We start from the raw sequence: 25754 nt of genomic DNA on the forward strand, positions 1-25754 counted from the left end.
CCTATCTCTCTAACTTGTTCTAATCTGTTGCCAAAATTTCATCATTTACTTTGCTAGTGGAAGTTCCATCACATGTCTATCCTATTTCTATTTGTCACCAATAATAACTGTATTATGTGATGAAAATATTATGAGCAGGAATATATGCAAATGCCATGGAAATTGAAAGTTGCATTATATGACATCAGTCTAAGATTAGTCAATTCCTACCGACAGTTCTCGCAGAAAGTACGTTCAGCGTGGATTATATCATGCCGCATCAGACGACAAGGATCATGCAGCAGTACGGTTATTGCGTCACTTCACTGTCCAGCCAAGCAATTCAATATGATCGAGAAGCAAAGGTGAAGTTACTGCAAGCTCGAGTACACAATGCTTGATTGTTTATAGCAGCAGGAGTTACTACTCCAGTTTCCTCTTTCTTGCTATTCCACAACTACACTACTGTGAGGTCATTCATGATTAGCCCTTGGCCCTTACTTTGCAATCCATCTCACATGTCTTGGCTCTTGCTTTGACAAAGTTTTCTTATAAATTTTTATGGGGGTTGCATGAAGGTCAGAACCTATAAAGTTATCTATCACTTTGAGCATGTTAATTGTGTAGGACTAGGATCTAAATTTTTCTGTTTTGATCGAGAGGAACTTCCCATTTAGACACTCTACTAACAAGCATAAACAGATCTAGTCATTTGACAATGTTTATTGCATACTCTCATGAATCTAGTATGGACAGATCCAGAAGCACCCATGCCTCTGGTTGTTTGAATACTGAATTGCTGTAGAGATGACACATGCCCCATATATAATGAATGACCATAAATTTTGAGTTGGCCATATTTCCTTTTACATATCCCTAGTTGGGTTTGATAGAAATAGACAAAACCAAAAATTAAGAGTAGCCCTTTCCTGCATGATGTTTAGCATTTGAAGTTTTCCAAAAGTACCTCATAAACCTCCAGCGAGGATACTTATCGATGATGTTTTCTACATCCCTCTGTTCTATGAATGTTTGTGTAAGGTTTACAAGTAACCTGTTATTATTTCAGGTACACCATGCCTGGATTTAACATTTGTAAGGTTTACAAGTTTGTTTCTCTCTGACCTTTGGCATTTGTGCTGGTACATTAAACTCCTTTCACCGACCACTGGTCTACTTTCCTGAAGGTTAGCACATCTTGTGAGATATATATATATATATATATATATATATATATATATATATATATATATATATATGCTTTTGTATTTTAACTTGATCATACATCTTCCAATCCGTGGCAACACAATACATTAGAATGACTTGCTCTGAGAGCTCAACATGATCTCATAAACCAAAGCTTTGTGGTGTTACCATGACCTTACACACAGCCACGAGCTAAGATGGACAGTAGGCTATTGTGGTAACTCTTTTAGATTGGGTTGTTTGACCTTCAATCTGATACCCTTTTTCATTCAAGACTTTTTGTGTTTTCTTGTTAGTCATCATCAAATCTCCAAGAGATCTCGAGCAGAAGAACATCTGTCTTATTTGGCTGTGTCCCACTTTTTCTTATCTTTTTTTTTTCTTCCCATCCAATAATTTTCTTGATCCTGTTGAAAGATTCATGGCAGGCTTCAGGAGTGGAGGATCTGGCTATCCAACATCTCAAATTAAAAACTACTAGCTGTGGGCACAATCCTCTAACCAAATTTGACTAATTATGTCTATCTATCTCAATTAAATCCAATATCCAGAGCAAGAATTTTGTGGTTTTCCTACATGAGTTCTTGGTCGATGATGTCTCTAACCATAGACTCGAATCTTAAGCATGTGACAAATCACACATATAAGATATACAGGACAACAATGAATTCATGAGAAACTCGAGGTCTGCACAAGTTCAAATATTACTTTAGACTAAAACAATCAACAATGTTGCATATCAAACAGAAAAAAGTTTCTTGCATATTAGAACAGTAACGTGAAAGGATGGCTTACGTAGCAAATACTGGTGGCGACAAGTTCTACAGCATGTCTGCTGCCACAATACGAACAGCAATACCCTATCCATTCTGGTTATTAGCTTGTCTTTTCCATTTGTTCGTTGATTGTGAACTTCAAAATGTTGCACAACAGTGAGAACACAACTTAATTAGGTTCTGCAAGCATAAACCGGATGATGAATGTATCTGAGGATGTAGTTATTGCACGTAAAAATGAGCCGACTGTTTTATGCACCCCCCACTTTGAGCTGCTTGTGGGCACTGAAGAAAGACCACCCCCAACAGCTTGGCCTTTTAGCAGATTATGAATGATGCAAACTGGTAAAGGTCTTCAAAAAACAACCTGCTCAGTTCAGAAATCCAAACATTGACCGAGATAAGTTGTGATTCAATGTACCAACTCAAAAAACTCAAATGGAGGAGCCTATGATATTATAAGTTCCCAGAGCATTTTGGACCTGCATTATGTCAGCTAAGCAGGTAGGCCAGCTTCGATTTCCTGCAGCCGAAGGGTAACAGCTCTCTTGTGAGCCTCCAGCCCTTCGACTTCTGCCATCTTTGCTACATGCGGTCCAATGTTTTTGAGACCTTCCTCGGTTAAGGACTGTACAGTTATGTATTTGAGAAATGAGTTTAGTGACACCCCACTGTACATTCTTGCATATCCGTATGTGGGAAGGACATGGTTGGTGCCGCTAGCATAATCACCAACGCTCTCCGGCGTCCATTGTCCTAAAAAGACTGAGCCTGCAGTGATCCACAGAAGTTACTAGACAATTTTAGCAAAGAATTTATTGTCCTCAACAAATTTTAACTGTAAATGATGCTTTCCAACAGATGAGTTTCAATTGATTGGAGGACTGTGTGATAATAACAATACGCTCCAAAGAGAGTAAAACAGAACTTCTTTCTCTAACATGTTGAAACAATGGTTATAACCATAGCAAATTACCAGCATTCTCAATGAGACCCTCCCACCTTTCCGCATCCTTGACGTTGATGATCAAATGCTCAGGAGCATACAAGTTCGAGAAGGAAATTGCCTGCAAAATACAATGTTTTTTGGCTCTTTCACAAGCAAACAAAAGGAGCTAGAACTTCACAATTTAGCAATCCAGTGTAAACTGATGCTTCTGCTGTAAATAAACCACAGCCCAGAGCATAGAGCACAATATTGTATACAGATACAGCGGATTGCCAGGACTTTGGTATTAAGCTAAATATGCTCAGGCCCATATTTCCAATCACTTCAGATGATAAGTTCAATACTAATAGGTTCAATATAATACCAAAAACTTCAGCAATATCCTTGAAACTTCAACTGCACCTAGAAATAAGCCCATAGGCACTATGAAGTAGACTAGTTAACTTAATTTAGTATATATATGTCGTTGCATTAGTAATGGATTTAGAACCTCTAGTCTGGTTGAAACCATGTGGCATGCACAAGCAGGTATTCAGAACCAACCTCAACCATGTCTCTGGCAAACACAACAAAGCTATGACTCAGTGCTTTTGAAGCATACTCTCCTCTGGGAAGGCTAGCACATTGGTTGCTAACTTCAGCCTGGATAGCATCAATATCCACTCCATCTCCGGCAACAACAAGAACCACCTGACTATCTGGACCATGTTCTGCCTGTAAATTTAGTAGAGTACAAAAAGATATAAGAACATCAAACCAAGAAAGTTTTAAATGCCAGTTTGATACCTATTTTGGAAACATATTGGACCATACAGTACCAGTTAAACCAGGCTATTTATGGACCTATACAACCCAGAATCATTAAATAAAATAATAGATAAATGAATAACATATGTACTAGCATCAACCTAAGCGTTTTGATACCGGCAGTTGGTCAGGTTGGAAAATACTAGACGGCATATGCTAATCTGACTGATGCTTAAAACCTTGCAACTAAAGACCTACAGAGCATCAATTTGAAAAGTGAATTCATATAAATTTAATATATTTTTGGTTTGCTGGTCTTAGAATTGACTACATACGTCAACGTCTTTGACTTGGGATTTTCTGGAGCCTTATTCCAGATAATAGATGCCCACTACCTAATTAGCTCGCATAAGAAAGTAACAACACAAGAAATAAAAAGAATATTCTCCATCAAACACATGCTAATCAATTGAACAATACAAGTGCAAACAGAATAAAGACCTGAGATAGGAGATCTGCAGCTACATGAACAGGATTGGCATGCTTGTCAGCAATGACCAGAACCTCTGAAGGGCCAGCAGGCATGTCAATGGAAACCATTGCTTCACTGTTCTGCAGGAAAAGAGAAGTACACCAAAAAGCAGGTTAATCTCGGACCAACAAATTGGAAGGCTCTGCGGATCGACCGGAAACTGAAATATTGTAGCACCAAATCTCTGCTCTTATGATTAGGAGGATATGTCCAACCACAAATCTAAAGAACCATTTTAAGAGAAGAAACAACACGATATCTTGGGAAATCAAAATAGAAGCTACAACATTATAAAAAAGTTTATCTAAATAGATTGAAAATAGAATCAGGAGAAGAAGACTATTACACAACAATTCTTACGTGTTCCATAATCAAATCCTTTCATTAACAGTGATAGTATGATGCTGCCAGGTTCTTAGTCAGGGCTAGTTTTAGCAATTTAGATTAAGAAAAAAATATTTTTATTTAAAATCCATGTTAAATACAACTAATAGATGATATTTTGATTGTATCCAGGAGTCAAAATGATGTCAAATCTATAAAAAGTAGATGACAAGCATTAGTGTTACAATAGGACTTCTAAAATGAGAAAAAGTTGGGTAGTAATAAGAATTCTGTTACAGTTGACAAAAAGTTACAATATGGTTCTAGTGGTTCTTTGTCCACAAAATGTCAGCCCTCAGTTAGAAAGAGTCCTTAAGGATTCAAAATATTGAAAAAAAGGATCTAGCTGAAGAAAACAATGAAGATTTCTAGTGGTGATTTTATTTCTTAACGTCTACAACTATGTATAAGTGTGTGTGTATATATATGTATACACACACACACACACACACACACACACACACACACATATATATATATATATATATATAAATGTTCTATCTTGACTTGTTACCTAAAATTTATTTTTTCTGCTGATGAGATCAACCATATAGCAGGCTTTTCTTTCCATTTGACATGTACATATGATGCTAAAGATGATGGTTGTTCCTAGTTCCTACGCATCTTTCTCATCTATATTCTGTTCTCTTTCCATAGTTAAATCTTGTTCTATCTCGGCTTGTTACTAAAAGGTACTTTTTCTGCTGATACAATTAAACATATAGCAGGCTTTTCTTCCCATTTGACCAAGACTAGTTCTCTACTTATTCTAATTGGGCCCTGATCTCCGTGGTGTATCTCTGGACAGAGTCGTCATAGTGCAAGCAAATACAACCTAAAGATTGTAAAATTAAAAGAGGAAAAATGTGGAACCAAGGACAGAGAGTAAAGAATTAAAGCATAAGGGAAGCTAAGGAATCAGAACCATACCTGGAGAATCATTTTTGCAGCAGTAACATATTGATTTCCTGGGCCAAAAATTTTTTCAACCTGCAAGAAACCATTAAAGGTTCAGATATTAAGTATATGGCCAGTCAATTGTAACCAACACTGAAATTGAGTTGAAGCAGATGATCAACGTCAAATAAGGAGATTTTGATGGATAGTTATTGCACCATCAACAGGGAGATTATATAAACCATCAAAAGAAGATGATGTACATTTAAGCACATTTGATATCATTTATGCATGGTAGAATAAGTACTGACAGCTGTCTTTGGTTTCATTCAAAACCAGACATTTGGATTTGGAGTAATTGCAGATGATGGTTAGATAATGGAAGGCCCCACAACAAAGTTTTTATTCAAAATGAAAAGAAGCTCACAATGACCGAAAGAGATACTGGAAAATGAGCTCATTAAGAAATATTTATGCATTGTGCACCTAACAAATACAAAGAATGCAACAAGAAGTGTTTGCTCTTTGATGCAAAAAAGTACTCACATGGAAGATTACAGAATAATAGAAGATAAGCTGTAATAACATAAGCCCAGTAATCCTAGAATTTACAGTCACTAATTTTACAAGACAACCAGCTGCTTTTGGTATATGTTCCTCAAACATATAAAAGAAAATAATTCATAAAGTAACCCCCACTACATACTGGAATTTTGTACCTTTGGGCAAGATGGAGTTCCCCAAGCCATTGCTGAGACTGCCTGAAGATATAACAGATAGAAATTAGTCAAAGCACAAGAAAAGCCATTTGCAGAGCAAAAAAGGGTGCTCAAAATCCTTGAACCTGAGCTCCCCCAGCTTTTAGAATGTGAGTTACACCGGCTTTCTTGGCACAATAAAGTACTTCCTGCAGCAAACATAATGGATTCAACTTCATCTCAATGTGGGGCCAAGGTTCTTGTAGAAGGCTACCTTGCAAATGCTACCATCACGACTTGGCGGAGTTGCAAGAACAATAGTTTTGCACCCGGCAATATGTGCGGGCTGGTGCACGGAAGAAATCAAAAGTCAACCATATCTGTTCACCATCATGCATCAAAACTCAACATAACCATGACTGAACCGCCACAGCCATCCCTAGGAATAGATGAGCATACCACTGAAAGCATGAGAGCAGTTGAGGGTAAAACTGCAGTACCCCCTGGAACATAAAGCCCTACAGCGCCGATGCACCTTGCTATCCTTTTGCACCGAACTCCCTATGCATAATCATTACATCCAAAACCAGTTAATGAGAGCAAGAAAAACTTGGTGACAAAATAAAGAATACTACAAGTCATTTGCTTACTGTCATATTCTCAATATCCTTCTCAGGAACCCTTTGAGCATCATGAAATGCATAAATATTGGCATATGCCACATCAAATGCTTTCCTTACAGCTGGATCAAGCTTAACAATCACACAACAATACACAAACATTAACATGTATTGGTTGACGCAAGTACAAATAGATGACAACAAAAATACAAGTTTTCTTTAACTAAAGATATGACTAATACAACCACATTGCTAATGAGAGCAATTTCCCACAACTTTTTACAAAGTCTGATATTGACATGGTCTCTAATAAAAAAGATCCTGAAATCTCTTAAGAAACTTAATGGCACAATAACAGATAACTAACCACAATGATTATGCTAAACCCCTTGAACTGATAACGTCTAGACCAAATGTATCATAAAAGGTGACTGAGAAAATGCAACATAACAGTTATGAAACATATTTGAATTGAAAAGACTTTTAACAATTTCGAAATAACCTGAAAGAAAAACCCTGGTAGCAATGATCGCCTGTCCTAAAGTTGATAAGTGATAGACACAACCAAAAATGTCAAATGCATACTTGTTCAAAAATAGTAATACAGCAACTAAATTTGAAGACAAAATTTATCATTCTACAGTCAGCTCAAAAAGAAGAATTCACAGCATGTTATAAGTCTCATTGGATTACTGTTAAAACCAGCCTACCTCTGGAACCGGAAGATCAGAAACAAGCTCAACTACTTTGTCAAGTACAACTTTGTCAAATTTTGCCGTATAACTGGATCAAGAAAAGAAAAAGAGATTTTGGACTTCTGAACAACTGATAACTTCATTAGTTGTTCAAATGAAAAATTCTATACAATATTTAGAAGCATATGTAGGAATCACTGACTCTATTACTGCAGCATCTCCTCTGCACCGTACATCATCCACGATTGGGTTTACCTACCCATAAAAAGTGCAATATAATTGTCATAGTAGCTTTACCACTTAAAGGTCCAACAATTTCATTATCAAACTTACCACACTAAAAATGGATGAGAAATCAATACGAGGGCGAGCCTTGAGAGAATCAACCTCAGTATGAGTAAGCTCAGAAAGCTTATAAGATTTCATTGCACTCCTAACAATTCGACCTTTCAATCCTGTATGATCACCAATTGTCAATGTCAGAGGCACTGCATAACTTATAAAAGACAAGTACATAATGTGATCATTTTACTTAAATTCTTGCTTCACAGCCTCATTTCACTAAAATGCAGAAATTGTTTAAATATTAAAAAATCCAAGTTATTCTTAAAGGTTTTAACAAATCAAAGAAATATGTCAGTAACCACGAGCAAAAAACTTTCCTACTGATAAAAACTGAGAATTCATAAAAACAGGAGGTACAAGTACCTTTAGGCAAATAGCATATGTTATATCTTGATAAATTAAGAGCACAAAGTCCCAGGGAATGGTCAATGGTACGAGTGCCAACAAATCTGTTAGTCCTTGCAAAAGATAAAATTGTACCGTCCATGAGACACCTTTATCCTGCAAATGATGGTAAAATGACAATATAGAAAAACAAATTACAAAAACCATAGCCCTAGTTTTACAGAACAGGTAAAAAAAGTTACTTTAACTAGAGTATAAAAGAAAAGCACACAGCATAACTGTCATATTCAAATTAATCTCATATTGCCAATTACTCTACCAAGAAGATGAGCCCATCTGCAAATAATCTAATAGGGAACACTAACTAAATATATCTGCATATTAAGCCCACCTTCATATCTATAACCTGATAATATGGTATCAGCAAATTAAAGGTAGTCCCTTATGATCACGGTCCATCATGGGCAATCATGAAGGATCCATAACCATGTCAGATGAAGCTTAAGTGCAAAAAAATATGAAATGTGCAACCCAATACGCAAGGCTCCGGCTAATACAGGGACTGTGGAGGATCAATATAAATCTAAATTGCAAAGAAACAACCTTATCATGATACTAAGGCTCATCTTCTAAAAGTGTGGTTCAGTGCACAGAGCTCCTGCCAATTTAGGTTCTCAAGAAGATCATCTTACCCTAGTGACCAGAAAGAAAGTTTACGTCACTCGAGCCTTTGGTCTTAGAAATTCACCATCAATTGAAGGTCCTAATTCATTGTCATTAGAAATGTTGTTGCAGCTCAATCCAAGGGTTTAAATAGGCGCCCGAGCGCTCGAGTGAGGTGAGGCCCGAGCTGTCACGGACAAACTTCGAAACAGGATGTTTGATGTAATGCTTATGTATGTCCGTGTCTTTCTAGTTGTTTATGCTTTGCACAGTATATAGAGGGACGGCCAAAGGCTTAATAGTCCTATTTTAATAGGTTTGGTGGCCTCTTTAGGCTTGTAAATAAAGGTTGTGTCATGTGGACACGTGTGAGAGATTTTCGGTCTGTAATGAACCATTTTGACCCTTTGTTGTGCAACTGTTCTGAGCTTGTAAAGTCTATTTGTAATTTGCATTGTTTATTAAGTGTTTCCTTGGAATGTTTGCTTGTGAATCCCGAGAGAGGCGCTTTCTCTAACCCGGTTTCTCTTTTATAGGTCCTAAGAGGACCATGGGAGGTTTCGGGGAGGCTGACCTTTGCGGACAGAAACGCAAGGATACCGCACGACTTAGGCAAAACCAGCTAAGTCCGTGACAGAGCGCCTCAAGCTTCGATCAGGCAGCATGCTTCAATGAAGCGCCGCCTGGGCACTCGCTTGAGCCCGGGCACCAGACACCTCAGGCAAGCGCCCAGTTGCAACAAAGTAACCAAATTAGAATACTAAGTCTAGTTCGGTTGAACAGTAAATTACTTGGTTCGATTATTTCTGAGTATTTAATCTGGAGATTTTGCTAACCTTTTAGCTCTTCCATGTGGTGTCCCAACTGTGGAAAGGAATTCCAGATTTTTAAGTAAGCATGGCAGTAATTCTCTAGATTAAAATTCTCTATTGTAGTGAGCTTTAAGTGCTTTTCTGTTTACTGGAACAATATAACAACAAATTGTTTTCTTTTAGGTCAGCTATGAAGGATGGTCCACAACTCAAAACCTTTTTTTTCACCCTCTCCAGTGGATCCGAACAAACTGGACCCTGAAATGACAGATCGAGCAACAAAAACATCAGATCTCTAGAATAAAAACAAGTAAAGATCCAAATCGCAGAACTAAGCTCACCGATTCATCGAAAGAACAGGGAGACGCCTGATGTCCTCGGGTTCGATCGGTGAAGAACCGAGATCCGAATTTCTCCAGCGGGAACCACCACAGAAGCCAACAAAAACTCCGCGAAACCCACGAGGACGATCGGATAACGAACGCGACCGACCGAGAGGGAGATGAGATGGGTTCGGGGGAGAAATCTGGCGAAGTGGAGCAGGAGTTTGCAGCCCGTTGGTCGTATTCCTCGGAGGCGAGCTTGAGACCCGGAACCAACCCTGGATCTGAACCGTGCCTAAGCTGGATTTAAATTCTACGAAGCATCGACGCAGGCATCCGCTCCTGGAAAGGAATGTAGAGATATCAGCATAGATAATTTTAGGCGGACAATTGATCCACCGTTCATTTGTCCCCGTGGGCCGTCAGATACCGTGCATGAGACGACGTCGCATACAAGTGAAGACCTTCAAAGAAATGTCCAACGAGTTCGATTAATTTGCAGTCATGCCACTACTGCAGCAACCCCAACAATTATCGATGTTGAATAAAAGAGGGAAACTAGTGCGACGTCCGTCTTCCGTACCCACCTCTCCCTCCGGGAATGAAGCACGGACGACAGAGGCGACGCAACATGGGGCCCGCGTGGGAGATCGACGGCTAGGTGGGTGAACAACTACCGTATATTTTCGTAGTGGTGGTCTCCTTTTTATTAAAAGTGACACCATCAGGTGCAGATATTTCACGATCAGGGGTTATGGGGTCCATCTCTATTATGGCGGGGGCGGGCCCGCTTTTGGTTGGTCCTCGTTGCATGACGACGTCTCCCCAAAACACGGGTACGAAGACACAATAGATGTGCATTATTGAAAGATATTACCGAAGTTATGATCAACCCAATATAGTTAAGATCATGTACCAAGACACCATAGAGGTACCAACATCGATTTGTTCTAGAGGTCACGATCGATATTGCGAGAAATTTTAACCTAATTTTTTCGATATCTACGTTACTAATCTGAAAGTATACGTGGCTATAATAATAAAAGAATAAAATATTTTATAAAGAAATCATTCTCAAACGTTTCTAATAATTTTTCATTAGTCTTTTCTTCGTATGGGTGATAAGAGAGGAAGAGAGCTTATAGTTATCTATCTTATATCTTTGTCCACGTAAGTAAATGAAAGAAGAACAACCTTTGTCTTTTTTTTTTTTTTAACCCGGGAGTTACACGAGTGACGATATTCTCTTTATCATTTGTTATACCCTCACCCCCTTTTCGATCAAAAGTACATTTCAAAAATTCTTTCTAAGAGGTTCTGAAGTGTAATTGTCAACTTATGTAATACGTGCACCATGCAAAAGTGGGGGGAACCGTTGAGATTCCTATTTCAAATCCTTGATATTTTTCAAAAGCAAACATCCACTTGATGAAGAGAACCATAGAGAGATTTGAGCTTTTCAAGGTCGTCTAACTATAAATTGATTGCTCTATTAAGCTTATTATAATACAAGTTTAGCATTTCTCTTTTCTCTCTTTCCTTCTAGTCAACCATGGTAGTCACGACCGTTCAAAGGATGGGGAGGAGCCAAAAGGCATTGAAGAACTTGTTATTGAATGACGTCAACAACTCTGTTAATGAATTTTGTCTCTACTCGGAGGAAGTCGATGAGGAGAGTTGAGATAGGCTCTCCCCTCTCCTCTTACCGAAAAACTCCAAGAAAGTCCCTTCTAAGCCTAAGTAGTTCGTGATAGCTGACGAGTCCTTAGTCGACGAGTTACAAGAACTATAGAGACAGTTGCATATGCTCCAATTGGAGGAGGAGAAAATAGAGGAGCGAGGGGGTTGGGACACTCGACCTCCGTACCTTGATAGCGAGTGAGGTCGAGCACCCGACCTCCATGACTCGGTGAGGGGGGGTCAGGGCACCTAACATCCTTAAATCAACAAGGGAGGGGAGGGTCAAACTTTCTCGACTTGTGTCTCTCTAGAATCATCGACCTTCATATACCTAGCAAACGTTGATGAGAGTCGGGGATGCCCACCTAACACCAGTGCCTTTTGATGCTAATGGGTGTCGAGGTTGCCTGACCTCCCCGTGTCATAAGAAAGTCGATGGGGGTTGGGGTTCTCGACCTCTATGAGTTGTGCAAACACCGACGAGGGTTGGTTTTTCTCGATTTTATGGCTTGAGTGCATTTTGTTGTGTACTTCTTACCATGGCGAGTTTCTTTCTACATGGATTAGATTTTTCTAACTCATGCGCCTTAGGTATATTTTGCCTTGTGTCTTTCGTCATGGTAAGTTTTTTTTTACGCGAGTCAAATTTTTCTAATTCACGCATCTCAGATATATTTTACCTTGTGCTTTTTGTCATAATAAACTTTTTCTTATGTGGGTTAGTTTTCTTGACTCACGTGCCTCAGGCATACTTTGCCTTGTGCCTCTCACAATGGATTTTTTTTAAAACAGACCGAGTATTCTCCGCTAATATGCTTCAAGTATATTTTGCTTTGTACCTCTCGTTATAATGTGTTTCTTCTCATGCGAGTTGGGTTTTCTCAACTCACTCATCTCGGACACATTTCGCCTCGTGTCTCTTACCATGATGGATTTTTCCTCATATGGATCAAGTTTTTTCAATTCATAGTTGCAACTATCTACCTTGGACCCTTATCCACTTGGACAGATTAATGAAAGATAGCCTTTATCTCATTTTTTTTAACCTGGATATCACGTGCAAACGAAATTCTTCGAGTCAATGTGTACGATCCTATTTATATTTTAAAATAATCACAAAAATACTAGGCATTCATCAAAGAAGCCATCTAATTCAACTCACGATTATTTTTATAAATTCATTATCCTAATCATTCATGTTAAAATTTTATAGAAAAACTATTCCATCCCAATTAAGAATCCATATCTGTCATAAAAAGAGAGAACAAAACCAGTAAATAAATATATCATGTCAATCAAAATTCTTAACAAAAAAAATCTCTAATATTTTCTAAAATATTTATCATTATGGAAGGACGATTATAAAAGATCGGCGCGAATACGATTAACAAGATCAGACCCTTCTCTCTACTACCTAAGTCACTTTTAGAATGAACATCAAAAGGATCATTCAGGACTCACGCCGAGTGCTCTAAGCATCATAGGCAGGGCTAAAGGCTCCTGGTGTAAGTCCTGGTCAACCATTTAAAATCCACCACTGACATCATCCATCAAAGCTCAATATCCATACCTGATTTAATATAATAATTTTTTAAACTTTATAATATCAACCTGTCATTTACTCTTACTGATTAGGTGTATATATATTAGACAATCACAAAAACAAAAGGCAAATAAGTGATTAAAAAAAAGTTAAAAGGTCACATTCCTCCTTCGAAGTCAATGTAACGAAGAATTCATATCAATCCAGCTCTAAGTTGCCTCTACAGCACCCGAAGGGTCATTATATTGGACATGGAGTCAAGTCAAAGCTTGACTGAATAAAGAAAAGCCAATCGTTGACCTGCTGGGTCTTCTTATGAAGGTCATCTAAGGTGACTTGCATCTCCAACTTTGATGTAGACTTATGGTGATCCTCCGGCAGGCTGCCACTGAATGCACAATAATTGCAACTTAGACCAACAAAATGATAGTTATATGTCGTTCCTATGTTTGATTCTTCTCCTTAAGAGTTACGACAGAGTACAGCGAAGTCCAATGAGTGAGCCATGGATATGGTCACCATAAATTTACCAAGATAACAGAGCAATCTTATCGGTACTCCCCTCTATCAGAACAATATATCATAATTACTTTAGTTCTATAACATATTCCAAAGGCAGCTTGGAGGAGAAAAGATCATTAGGGGACTCGTAAAGGTTAAGTGAACCAAGCAACACCAGTTGAAATTTATGACATTTTCATGAAAATTGAAGCCCAACATCGACTCGAAAAATTTATTTAGTAGGTCAAGAGACATTCGTAGATATAAAAAAAAGGAGACATTCTTAGATCAATCCTGCTTTTGCATAACAATGAACCATGTATAACACAACAAAAAAAATTCACGTATATGATTTTTTTCAAGTTATTCAAACAAGCGCATACAACGAGATCCGATACTCCTTTGTAGTCATCAGGACTGATCTGATCACCTCTCATGTTTCCACACGTTACAAATGAAGCCCGTAACAATGATTACCATCTAATGTTCATCATAAATTATACATATACAGTGCAATCAAAACTGCGCCCTGGCCAATCACCAAAAGTCTCCACAGGAGCAAACCCCATCTTTGTAGTGGTGGAACCAGGTCCTGTCCCTCAGAACGATCTCTCTCTCAAACACCTTTGATGCCAACTTCATGAAAGTGTGGCAATCGTCGCATACTCTTAAATTCTTTGCAATGTGAATCGAAGAGCCTTTCTTCGAGTCGATGAGCCCCAAAGAAAGAGCCAACTTCTCACTGTGCAACAGAATGGCTTCCCTCTTTTCCTCCTCTTGCAAATCAACCAAAACAGTCGCTGTATCCGGAGAATAGCCCACAAGCTCCAATTCCTTTACAACCTCATCCAGCTTCCCATAAATCTCACTAGATCTTGGATGACACTTATCTCCCATCATGAACTCATGCACATGACCATTTAGTTCAATCCAACTAAATCCTGCCTCCTTAATTACTCCCTTATTCTTCATCAAGTTTCTCACCTCTCTCACATCCTCCCACCTGCTAGCCTTTGCATATATGTTGGACAGGAGCACATAAGCACCATCATGATTTGGGTCAAGCTCTAGTAGCCTCCTTGCCACAAGTTCGCCTAGTTTAACATCACCGTGAATCCTGCATGCTCCTAGCAGTGACCCCCACACCACCACATTTGGGGCAAACGGCATTGATTCTATGAACTCGAGTGCTTCTTGAAGAAGTCTAGCACGACCAAGAAGATCCACCATGCAACCATAGTGCTCATGCTTGGGCTCAAGTCTGTAATCTTGGATCATGGACTCAAATATCCTCCGACCCTCATCGACTAAGCCAGCATGGCTACAAGCGTATAACAGGCTGATAAAAGTCACTCCATTAGGCTTTACCCCCTCCGATATCATATGATCAAAGACTGCTAACGCAGACCTCCCATTTCCATGCATCGCAAACCCAGTGATCATGCTTGTCCAGGTAATCACATCCTTAAAGGCTGTCTCATCAAAGATTGTGCGTGCATCAACCAAACTTCCACATTTGGAGTACATGTCAATAAGAGCATTCCTTATCGACAAAATTTGATGAAATCCATTCTTGTCCACAAAGATATGAACCCATTTAGCTTGATCTCTTGCACCCATATTAGCGCAAGCAGAGATGACGCTCAACATGGTGATTTGGTCTGGCTTCACACCTAAGAGGTGCATCTCATTGAACAACTTGAGAGCTTCATTCGGCTGATCACTCTCAGCATACCCTGAGATCATCGCGCTCCAACAGACAAGGTCCTTGTCAGTCATCTGGTCAAAGATACTTCGTGCAACTGCAATTTTGCCGAGCTTGGCATACCCAAAGACCATTGCAGTCGATGCCACCAGGTTCTTAGCTGACGTATCATCATACAATCTCTGAGCAGTGTCCATCGATCCGCAATTGGAGTACATGCTAATAAGCGCGCTCTGGAGATGGGCATCAATTGAGAGGTTAGATTCCACAATGTACGAGTGCACTGCCCCACCGGATGTCAAATTTCTAGTCCGCGCACATGCCGAAAGGATGGTAGCGAGGATCACTCGATCAGGGATTACGCCAGAGCTCTTCATCTCATCAAACAGCTGCAGGGCTTCATTGTAACATCCACTCTGACAATAGCTGCCGGTCGGTTTCAGAAAGCATATGAGGCAATTCAGTAATTAATTTATCTACAAAGCCAAGACGATGCATCTGTTTCAGGCCTTAATTCTAAGCCAGGAAATTTGGAGAAAAGAAAAGGGGCTATCTGCAATCGATGCATGTAAAGATTTTAAATGCTATTTAAGAAGAATGCAAGGAATTATCCATATTTTGCGCTTTTGATGAATCTGTATATGAGAAAGAAAGGAGTCAAGTTAGCTACCCATCGAGCATGACGCCCCAGGCGACGAGGTCTCGATGATGCATTCGGTCGAACACCATGCGACCTTCCGCGGCCCGCCCGAGCGCCGTGTACGCTCCCACCACCGCCGTCTGGATGAACGGGTCCGCATCGAGCCCCGTCTTGGCCGCGAGCCCATGGACCTCTCGGGCCACCACGCCGGCCACTCCCCGGGCCCTCGCCGCCGCTCGCAGCACCGTTGGGAAGCTGAAGCGGTCGAGGGCGAGTCCGGCTCGGCGGAGGCGACCGTACGCGACGAGCGTCCGGCGGGGGTCGGCGGCACGGGAGAGGGCACGGAGGGCGCGGTTGGCGAGGCGGAAGTCGGGGCTGGGCGAGTGAAGGAGGACGGAGAGGGCGTAGTCGAGGGAAGAAGGCGACGAGGCGAGGGGGAGGGCGAGAAGCCTGGAAAGGAATGGGGCGGAGATGTCGAGGCCAGAGCGTAGGATTTGGGCGTGGATTTGCTTGAAGTGGGGAACGGTGGTGGCGGTGAGGATGCGGTGGTTCAATGAGGGTGGTGGCGGGAGCGCGGCGGCGAGAGGTTTAAGGGTCGCAGTCTCCATATCCTGTAAGAACGGCCAGGAGATGGCAGGGAAGCGACGAAAGGAAGACGGTCGAGTTAAAGCATAAAGGCTTAAAGGCGGATCCGGGCGCCGGCCCGTTATTTTTCGGATTCCTTAATGCCCCGTTATGTTGTTTATAACACCCGAAATTTCGGATAGTGAGAACTCCCGTATTACCAGAAACCTTTCCTAATTCCCGGACACCAAATGTGTTACGTCGACAAGAAGCTAGATAACAAATCATATGTCGCCACGAAGACAATCTAGTCGACGTGGACTCGTATTAGGAGAGCTTTCGCGTGGAAGCGTGTCTGATAGTCTCACAGGGATAAGAACCGCGCACTCTCTCTGTACAGAATTACGAATATGTCCTCGTCCTCGATGATTTTTTGCTAATTTAGATAAATGGCATCCATTCATAACTTCGCTTGAAAACACATCGACCGTCCGATATATATTTTATATATAATATATATTTTCTCTGCTACCCAATTCTTGTCTACGAGCGTTTCGACTTTCGGCTGTCGTCGTCATCGAGGAAACGGTGGAGATCAATCTCGGTCGAAGACTCTTATGGCGGCTTCGAGGCCTCCGACGAGAACTCCGGCGATTTTCTGAAGTCCCTGGATTGAGTTCCTTCTCGGTCGAGCGCCATGGCGGCTCCCTTCTTCTCCTCCCCTTTCCAGCCCTACGTCTACCAGGTGGGTCTCCCGCCCTCCATCCTGTGCCCTTTCCGTTCATTGTTCGTATTAGGGTTTCTGTTCGCATTTCTTCTTGGGATCTGACATCGATCTGGAGGCGCCGCCTTGAAAATTTTGGAGATCTTGATCGTATTTGGTTTTATTTGCGTGAATGGGGATGGAAAATTGCACCCTTTTTGGAAAGTCAAAATTAGTCGTGTTTGCTAATGAACTCGAGATTCACCTTCCGTGTTCTGATTAATCTAGTGTTCTGTTTTTGGTGTCAATCCTTGTTCCTTAGTGTCTCACTCAATATATGTATTGCGATATATCATACCACTAAAATGGTCAACTCAGTATGATCTGTATTAAATTCCGTGAGAGTATGGAGAATCTTCTTTTAGACTATGTTGATTAGTTATAGGCAAACCATAAGTTGGTCATGTTATTCTTTGCCACAAAAAGATGCTGATGCATTAAGCAAACTGATAGTTTGAGCTTAATAGGTGGATCTTACCTATTGATTTTGATTGTGCACATTAATATTTGTTCTACAACAGTGATTTTTATTGTGCACATTAATATTTGCCGAATTTCATGAGTAAATCTAGGATGAGCTGAGATGTCCTAGTACAGTAGATTTTTCCTTTAGGTTATTATTTTCTGTCAAGCTTCTTCCTTGCTGTGGAATCATTTCAAAGACTTCTCCGTCTTTGCTGCCTGGGTTCCTGTTAACTTAAGCCCTTTTTAGGAAATTTATGCAAGAAAATCCTTTAGTTCTTGCTTTGTAAAAAGCACTATCAAATAATTCCCTGCCACTTTGTCGACAAATATAAGTCCTCTGCATGTCAAACTGCACAGATGATCATAACGGAAGTCAGTTATCTTGATGATAAAAATATTTAAAATGATAATGTCACTAAACTTACGCACGCAAACCCCCATCCGTCGCCCCCCATCCCACTCACCCACACAACCTTGAGCCATAAACCCTACTTCGTGCATAACCGCCACCTCCTCTGCAGCTGCACAGGACCGATGCTTCCTTTATCGCCGAAGGACGGATCCGAAGGCCTAGCTTTCATGTGCAATTCCCTCCACAGCCGTTGCTTTCATGTGCAACTCCTTCCATCGTCGAGGGAGAGGACCGTAGCTTCCTCTGCCCACGATGTCACCGTCTGCAGCTTCCACTGCCGTCGTCCATAGCTTCCTTCGTCCCTGCCATCACCATCATTCAAAAGTTCCTCCATCACCTCCATCCTCTCCTTTCCCACTTTTCACCGTCGGTATTTTTTCTCTCCTTTAACTACTATTAACAATTTATTAAATACTGTTAACAGTAGATTGTTAATCACTGTTATCATATAATAGTCCTTGTTTAGATTTTAGCACTACTAATCTCTATTTATTTAGAACTGTTATTAGGGTTTTAGGATTAATAACAAGTGTACAAAGCAATTCAAAAGATTCATCAAAAATTCAAGAAAGGATCCTGCTTGGAAATAAATTAGAAACTTTTCAAGGCATCAAATATCTTATAACATATATTGGCGGATAAAATCTGGACTAGAGAGGGTTTTTCTTTTCTCCCTCATGATACGTAAAATAAAGGTTTCGTAGCAACCAAAAGAAACACAATTTTTAGAAGAACATAATAGAAAACGATGCGAAAATCTTCCTCTGAGCTAAAAACGAGCAAAAACATCTGTTTTTCCTTTTCCTGAAACAACCAAACGGATAAAGCTGAGATTATCTGCCGAATTTCACGGATTAATATCAAATCCGACTGGATTCCGTGCGCTTAAGCAGCACAGAGTAAATAAACGCAAGAAAAACCCTAAATCCTTTGCAGGACAGGATGACAAAACACGAACCAAAACAAAAAAGAACAATCATCGAAGCACTTGGCCCCAACGGAGAGAAGCGATCGCCGGCCTTCTTTGATCGGTTAAGAACGCACCGGGATTTCTTCTGCGCTAGGAATGGGGAGGATTTCGTGGAAGAGACGGAGTCACGACGACGCAGATTTATCTCTCCTCGTTTTCGTACGCGTTGATCGAGACGGAAACACGACGACAGCGAACAGTTTTGGTATTCATTGGGCTGGGCCAATCAAGCCCATACTGTACATAAAGAATACAAACATCAACCCATGTTAGAGATACATAGGGGACCTCAGGATTTAGAGGGACTTATGTTCAAATTTCAAATTTACAGGGTAAAGATGCCATTTGCTAACTTGTCCAGCCTGTATAATTCAGATAGAAGATCAGTTTATGAATTAGCTGCTATGTATTAGCTGCCACCATAAAATGAATTAGCTGCTATGTATTCAGAATCATGGCTTGTGCGGAAGGTAACCGAAGCATGTTTATGAAGATTCAGCTTAAATTATGAATCACAGTGGCCTATGTATGCCCTGTGACACAGTTTGATCAGTATTGGCATTCAGTATCACTGCAGAATGTGTTTGCTTTTAACATACTATTGTTACATTTAGTGTTGATTTGCATTTTAACCTACAAAATAGAAGTGATGAATTCTCCTCGTGATCAATCGTGAATCGCAATCCTGTTCACTTGCGCTAGCACTTTTTGATATATCTAAAGACTGGTGTGACGAGTTACGTGTTTGCAGTATGGTATTGGTACATTGTGAGCATCTGATTATATCTGTACTCAAGCTATTGTGACAGTTAAGATCGGCATCGAAGTACAAAGGTAAAATTTAATTACAAAACTAATTTCCAAAAATTTGATTTCACCAAATGGCTGTCGCTTTTTTGTTACAGTTATTCGGCAGGTTGGTAGCAGACCCTTTTACTACTTCCCATACGAGTGCAGAAGCAACGTGAGTATGGCATGATGTTGACAGTAAAAACGTGTTTTGGGGAAAAGGGTACTAAAGCTTTATACAGGTTGTAAGTGATGCTACGCATCCGGTAACTGAAATCCTGGCCACACAACATGGAGATCTCGTGGTTGCATCGGGCGGTCACGCTCGACAACAAACAAATGGAAGCAAAAAGAAACCAGACCCGCCCCACACAACCCTCATCCTCCCGAGTCCGAAGTGCTTCAGGATTCCCCTCCGCCGCCACCGCTCCGGTAGAGCTCGTCGTCATCGATTCCGCATCTGGGCTGCTCCACTATTGTCGCGGCTTCAAAAACTGCGACTGGCACACGCTCTCTCCCGGCCACGGACTTTCTCGGCCGACCTCCTCCCTCGAAGTCAGTTCCCATCTCCGCCTTCCCTCTTCATCTTCCTCCAATTTTACATCTTTATTTGCATTGCCTCCTTTCTCCGGCCGTCGCTCTTGATTCCTTGATTTCCTTTAGATACATGTGTTGTCTATCGCTGTTCATCTCTTTGTTCTTAACTTTTCTTTCAGGGTTCGTTTATTATTATGTTGGATGATCAATCGGGCTATTCTTTTATATGATGGGAAGATGAATATTCTCTATTAGTATTTTTTCTGTTATTTTAATGATTAACAATTTCCCATGGTTCTAAACGGATTTACGTTACATTTGTGGCCCGACTAGTGATGCATTGGTCCGATCAATGGCCTGGGGCTTTGGCGGTTCTTCATATTACATTTAAAGGACTAGAATTTTGATGGGATCGGTATGTAGCAGTGGGTATTTGTTAGTCCAAGCTTGAACTGACACTTGGGTCGTCTAATTTTTTGGACGGTTTGGTCCAATTCACTGTTCCTTAAGTCTATTCAACGGGGTCTTATTGTTTGATTCAGTTTTTCTTCCTATTTATTTAGGGTTATCCTTGTCCGTCTCTATTTTGTTTATATGTACCTTTGCGTGTTCGTCTGCCAAGGGTCAACCTCTCTGAAATCTCATATGATCCCTTAAGGACCTACAAAAGAGATGATGGATAGAGAAAATATTCCACTCGGCATTCACAAGTAATTATTTCAATAAACACGTAAATTACAAATATAGACTTTGTAAGCTTTGAACGGTCACACAACAAATAGTCCAAGATAGTCCACTATAGACTAACCAAAATGAGGCTGCTAAGCCTACTGCTAGCCCTCTACATGTTGTGTAAAGTATAAAAAAAATCAAAAGACATGAACATACATGAGTATTATATCCAATACCTCATTTATAGTTTTGTCTGTGACAATCTCCCCAACTTATTCCTTCGATGTCCTTGTCGAAGCGTTTGCAGACACTGCATATTTGCTGAATCTTCAATTTTTTGCTCTAGTTGCAACAATGAACAATATAAATGATTTTTGAGAAGTAATTAGAAATAGTTTCAGAAGTACCTTATTGTAATTTTTCAAACTCGGCTCGTAAAACTTGTAATCGAAGTTTTTTTACCTTATCGACACCACCGAATGCTTTTTGAAGCATTTTCCAAGCATCCTTTGAAGTATTTGTTGGAGCGATGATCTCGAACATTGTATCATCAAGCCCTTGGTAGATCCTGAACAAAGCTTTTTTTCTCTTCTTCCTTCTTTTTTTGAGTTTTTTTCTTCCTTCTACATTCATTTCTCCTTCTTCCGTTGGACTTGGTTCAACAAATCCATCTTCTACAAACTCCCATACATCTTGAGAGCCTAGAAGAACTTTCATTTGGATGTACCATATGTCATAATTCTCTTTTGTCATTCTGGGAATCTAGAGTTGGATGATACTTGAGGAAGAGGTCATAGTTTAACATACGCTCTGAGAAAGAGTGGGAGAAGCTTCAATCTTCTATATTTTTGTCAAGAAAAACTCTTAAAAATTTCAAAAACTCTATGTATCATGACCCAACATATAGGGTTTATATAGTCCCCAAAGATACATTATATTAATTGTATTCAAGATGAATTATTCTCTTTCAAAAAACCTTTTCAAGAACTAATAACCAAATTGACTTATCCTTTTATAGACTTTTAATATAATTTTTCTTCTTGATGTAATGAATCTCCCTCTTGAAGCAATGAACCTTTTTATTGATGAAATGAATCTTTGACACTTGAATAAAATAAGTTTAATTTCAACAAGCCTCATTATAGTTTACAGGGTAAACCCTTTAATAACGCAACTACATCACTTTGGTCAAACAAGTGCTATTTTGACTCAAAGTCTCGATTATACTTGGGTTTAAGATTGCTTCTTAATGCTATCATATATTTATTATTTTAAGACTTTGATTTTTTTTTTTCCAAAGCAAGCCATTATCTTCCAAAATTCATTTAGATGACGATCACATATAATTGGGAATCATAAGTATATAATTGGGAATCATAAGTTCAAAGGTAAAATAGTGTCCATCTTGAATCCCAAACACAATTAATTTGAGAGATCCAAATTCACATTTCTACCGCGTTAATAATTTAACGAACAATTTACAAGCTTGAATTGATTTCCCATGTCATATCCTCCACTTAGGAAAACACACATTTTAGAACCCCACAACAGTCTTATGCACAAGCCGCTATCTTGACTCCACCGTCTCCATCATGTTGATGTCGTGTAGAAATAATCATGGTAAGTGTAATCAAATCAAATAATTAAGTTAGGAATTAATTTGTTTCCTCACTTACCATTGTAATTTAGGAAATCTTAATCTATTTCGTTGTTTGTTAATGCAAATTAGGAAATAACAAAAATAAAAATAAATTTCCTTTAATCGAGGCTCACCTCCTCCTATTTAAGGGGAGGGATTTCTCTCATTCGTTCCTCACTTAGCCGAGCCCAACAGCGGGCCGAGCCCAACAGCGGGAGAAACGAGAAGTTACACCCTGCTGATGAGAGGTAGGTTTCCCTGCCTTTTTTAAATATAAAAATTTTAATTTTTATTTTGATTCTTTAAATGTTGAAAGTTTTGTAGTTTGAGAAATATGTATCAATTCTTTAAATGTCAAAAATTTTATTATTACATTAAAGTAATCAGTTAAAATTTTTATAATATTCTTTGACCCATATGAGCTGCTCCACTGTTGTCGCGTCTTCAAAAACTACGACGGGCACACGCTCTCCCCCGGCCATGGACTTTCTCGACCGACCTCCTCCCTTGAAGTCAGTTCCCATCTCCGCCTTCCCTCTTCATCTTCCTCCAATTTTACATCTTTATTTTCATTGCCTCCTTTCTACTGTCATTGCTCTTGATTCCTTGATTTCTTTTATATACATATGTTGTCTATAGTAGATGTTCAAACCTAAACTCTAAACCCTAAATCCTAGCTCATAGAATAAGGTAAACAATGATAGAAAATCACATGAAATCCAAAACAATATGAAAACTTCAGACTACCTTGCACTACTCGAGCGCCAATGTGATATGCCTCGACGAATATGCTGCTAACTGCTAAGCTATAATCCTAGCTCATAGAATGAGGTAAGAAATGATGGAAAATCACATGAAATAACCCCTTATTGCCATGACACAAATAAAAGAAAGGTGACGTTTGATGTTCGAGAGGTCACAAGAGTCAATCTGAGTACCGGAGTATTGATAGGAGTCCTGTGGGTTCAATCATCTCCATCCATGGTGTCATTGTCGTACGTTATCTCTAGCCCTATCTTTCCTAAAATAATAGCATAAAAAATGCATCTATGTGCACCTCTTGCACCCAGTAGAGGTCAGGTTGCTAACTTATATGTTTGATATTTTAGAAATATTAGGGAAAGGCTTATGTGCTCCAGTAAGGTTACTCTACAACATGGATAACCAAGGTTTGAGTCTTGAAAACACTCTCTACTTATCGAGGTGAGGCTACATACACTACTGACATTGGAAAAAGTCATGCACTAGGTTGGCTATTTTAACATGCAAGAAGAATTGCTGGCTTCAGCACAGGTACCCTAATTGTTCTGTTTCCAATAGCCAAGAACCCACCACCAGCTCACTGTCAGAAATTACAGAAATTAGTCCACTACATCTATCCTCCAATGATTCATTCTGAAGTGCTCTTCATTCCTCTGTTATATCAACTTATGATTCAAACATGATAAAATGCCAATTACCACGCCAAATTCCCATGTCAAACCACATGAACAACACTTATTTGTCACTGTAATCATACAATCATGATTTGTTAACATGCATTTCTATTCATCGCACAAAAAAAGCGTAACCTTCAACTGTGACAAAATAACAATTGGAATATGAAGAATTCAGAAAGATAACCACTTCTACAAGCAAAAATCATATACATACAAGGAATCAAATAACGCGGAAACCCCTCGATCCCAAGGGAAGATGACCCAGACGGAGACACATTTCAACAGTTTAGTCAAGAAGATATCCAAGGATTTCAAATCGACCTAAGCAACCCGAATCTCAAAAGCCAGAATCAACTATAACCATCAATAACCCATTTCTGATACTATGACTCGGTATGAGAATACAAAAAGAGGCCGTTTTGGGGCACGATTCGGATCCAGCAACGGTACGCGAAAAAAAGGAATCAGGCGGAAGAACTGACGCAGAAAGGAAAGGTTGAAGTGCAGAATGAACATTCGCACCTTTGCTCTTATTGTCGAGGTGACGCTCTCGAACCTTCTCCGATCTCCGAACCCTCTCTCTCGCGCTTCGAGCCGCTGCGCTTTCCGGAACAATAGGAGGGAGGCTTTCGTCGGGTATTTATGGAGCTCACGGCCTCAGAAACCCTAATCGAGGATAACAATTGATTTCTAACTTTCTAGTATATTATTCAATGACGTCGATATAATCCCTATGTTCCGATACTATACCAGTCTTCTGTGATAAATAAATCATTTATCTAAACGAGTTGGAATACAGTAAAAATATACAACCATTGATGTTCTACAATGAGTAATTCTATGAGCAAAATTGTTCACAAGAATTGCCGAAGCAGATTAAACAGAAACAATTTAACTAAATGAAGAAAGCTTGTTATATCCTTAATGCTATATATTGTCTAATTGGTGCAGGATTTGTTTGCTCTCAGACGCTGCCTATACTGTATGAGAAATATGAAGATCAAATTGATGGCTTTCTATATAACCTCCTCGGGCAGTTCCAGAATCACTATAGCAAGCTGGATGTGAGTGTGCTGAGTAAACTATCCAAAGGAAATCTCAGATCAAAGAAGAATGACTAGAGTCCATCCTTCTTTGGTTCATCTTGTCTTTTATTGTGTGATCGACATGCTGTATCGCTGTCAAATAAAGATGAAAACCTCCGCCACTATTGTGAACACAATAGCAGCAATTATGTGCATAGTCCTTTTGCCACCGAATGCAGGTTTCTGATATCCCAACTGGTTGTCAAGCAATTATGCAAACAGAGCATGATGTTCTTTAGGTCAATTCCAATGCATTCTAAATGTCTCGTTGAGCATTCTTAGTTGATGCTTAATCTCAATGATCAAAGTTTGGAGGTTTTTGGTTTCTAAGTTAATACTCTTTTTTATCATAAAAACCAGCACTGCTCTCTGCTTGCCT

The 25754-nt window shown here is 39.7% G+C and overlaps 2 protein-coding genes and 1 long non-coding RNA gene across 9 annotated transcripts; 1 reads left to right on the top strand and 2 right to left on the bottom strand.

The window, feature by feature from the left end:
- Positions 1-1873: 1873 nt before the first annotated feature.
- Positions 1874-24923, bottom strand: LOC103974990 (histidinol dehydrogenase, chloroplastic). 7 transcript variants are annotated; one of them, XM_065082485.1, is made up of 17 exons: positions 9990-10260; positions 9865-9906; positions 8192-8329; positions 7817-7938; positions 7686-7738; positions 7499-7571; positions 6819-6920; positions 6628-6729; positions 6443-6514; positions 6315-6377; positions 6190-6231; positions 5504-5563; positions 4159-4269; positions 3454-3624; positions 2938-3028; positions 2444-2732; positions 1874-2328 (listed from the first exon to the last, which is right to left on the bottom strand). In XM_065082485.1, the coding sequence occupies exons 3-16, from the start codon at positions 8313-8315 to the stop codon at positions 2458-2460; spliced, it is 1461 nt and encodes a 486-aa protein (XP_064938557.1). In that variant the 5' UTR covers positions 8316-8329; positions 9865-9906; positions 9990-10260; the 3' UTR covers positions 1874-2328; positions 2444-2457. The 7 variants fall into 7 exon arrangements, with proteins under 7 accessions (XP_064938557.1, XP_064938563.1, XP_064938562.1 ...); XM_065082491.1 differs by having other exon boundaries at positions 8192-8277; positions 9990-10259; XM_065082490.1 differs by having other exon boundaries at positions 8192-8286; positions 9990-10259.
- On the bottom strand, positions 14018-16692 carry LOC135592812 (pentatricopeptide repeat-containing protein At4g14820-like). Its single transcript, XM_065082484.1, has 2 exons — positions 16071-16692; positions 14018-15826 (listed from the first exon to the last, which is right to left on the bottom strand). The coding sequence occupies exons 1-2, from the start codon at positions 16646-16648 to the stop codon at positions 14233-14235; spliced, it is 2172 nt and encodes a 723-aa protein (XP_064938556.1). The 5' UTR covers positions 16649-16692; the 3' UTR covers positions 14018-14232.
- On the top strand, positions 17011-25705 carry LOC103974539 (uncharacterized). The gene is made up of 2 exons (XR_670910.3): positions 17011-17349; positions 25242-25705. It is a non-coding gene; the product is annotated as an uncharacterized LOC103974539 (long non-coding RNA).
- Positions 25706-25754: the final 49 nt, after the last annotated feature.

This window comes from Musa acuminata, chromosome BXJ1-9 (genome assembly GCF_036884655.1).
Source record: "Musa acuminata AAA Group cultivar baxijiao chromosome BXJ1-9, Cavendish_Baxijiao_AAA, whole genome shotgun sequence".
Lineage (NCBI taxonomy): Eukaryota > Viridiplantae > Streptophyta > Magnoliopsida > Zingiberales > Musaceae > Musa > Musa acuminata.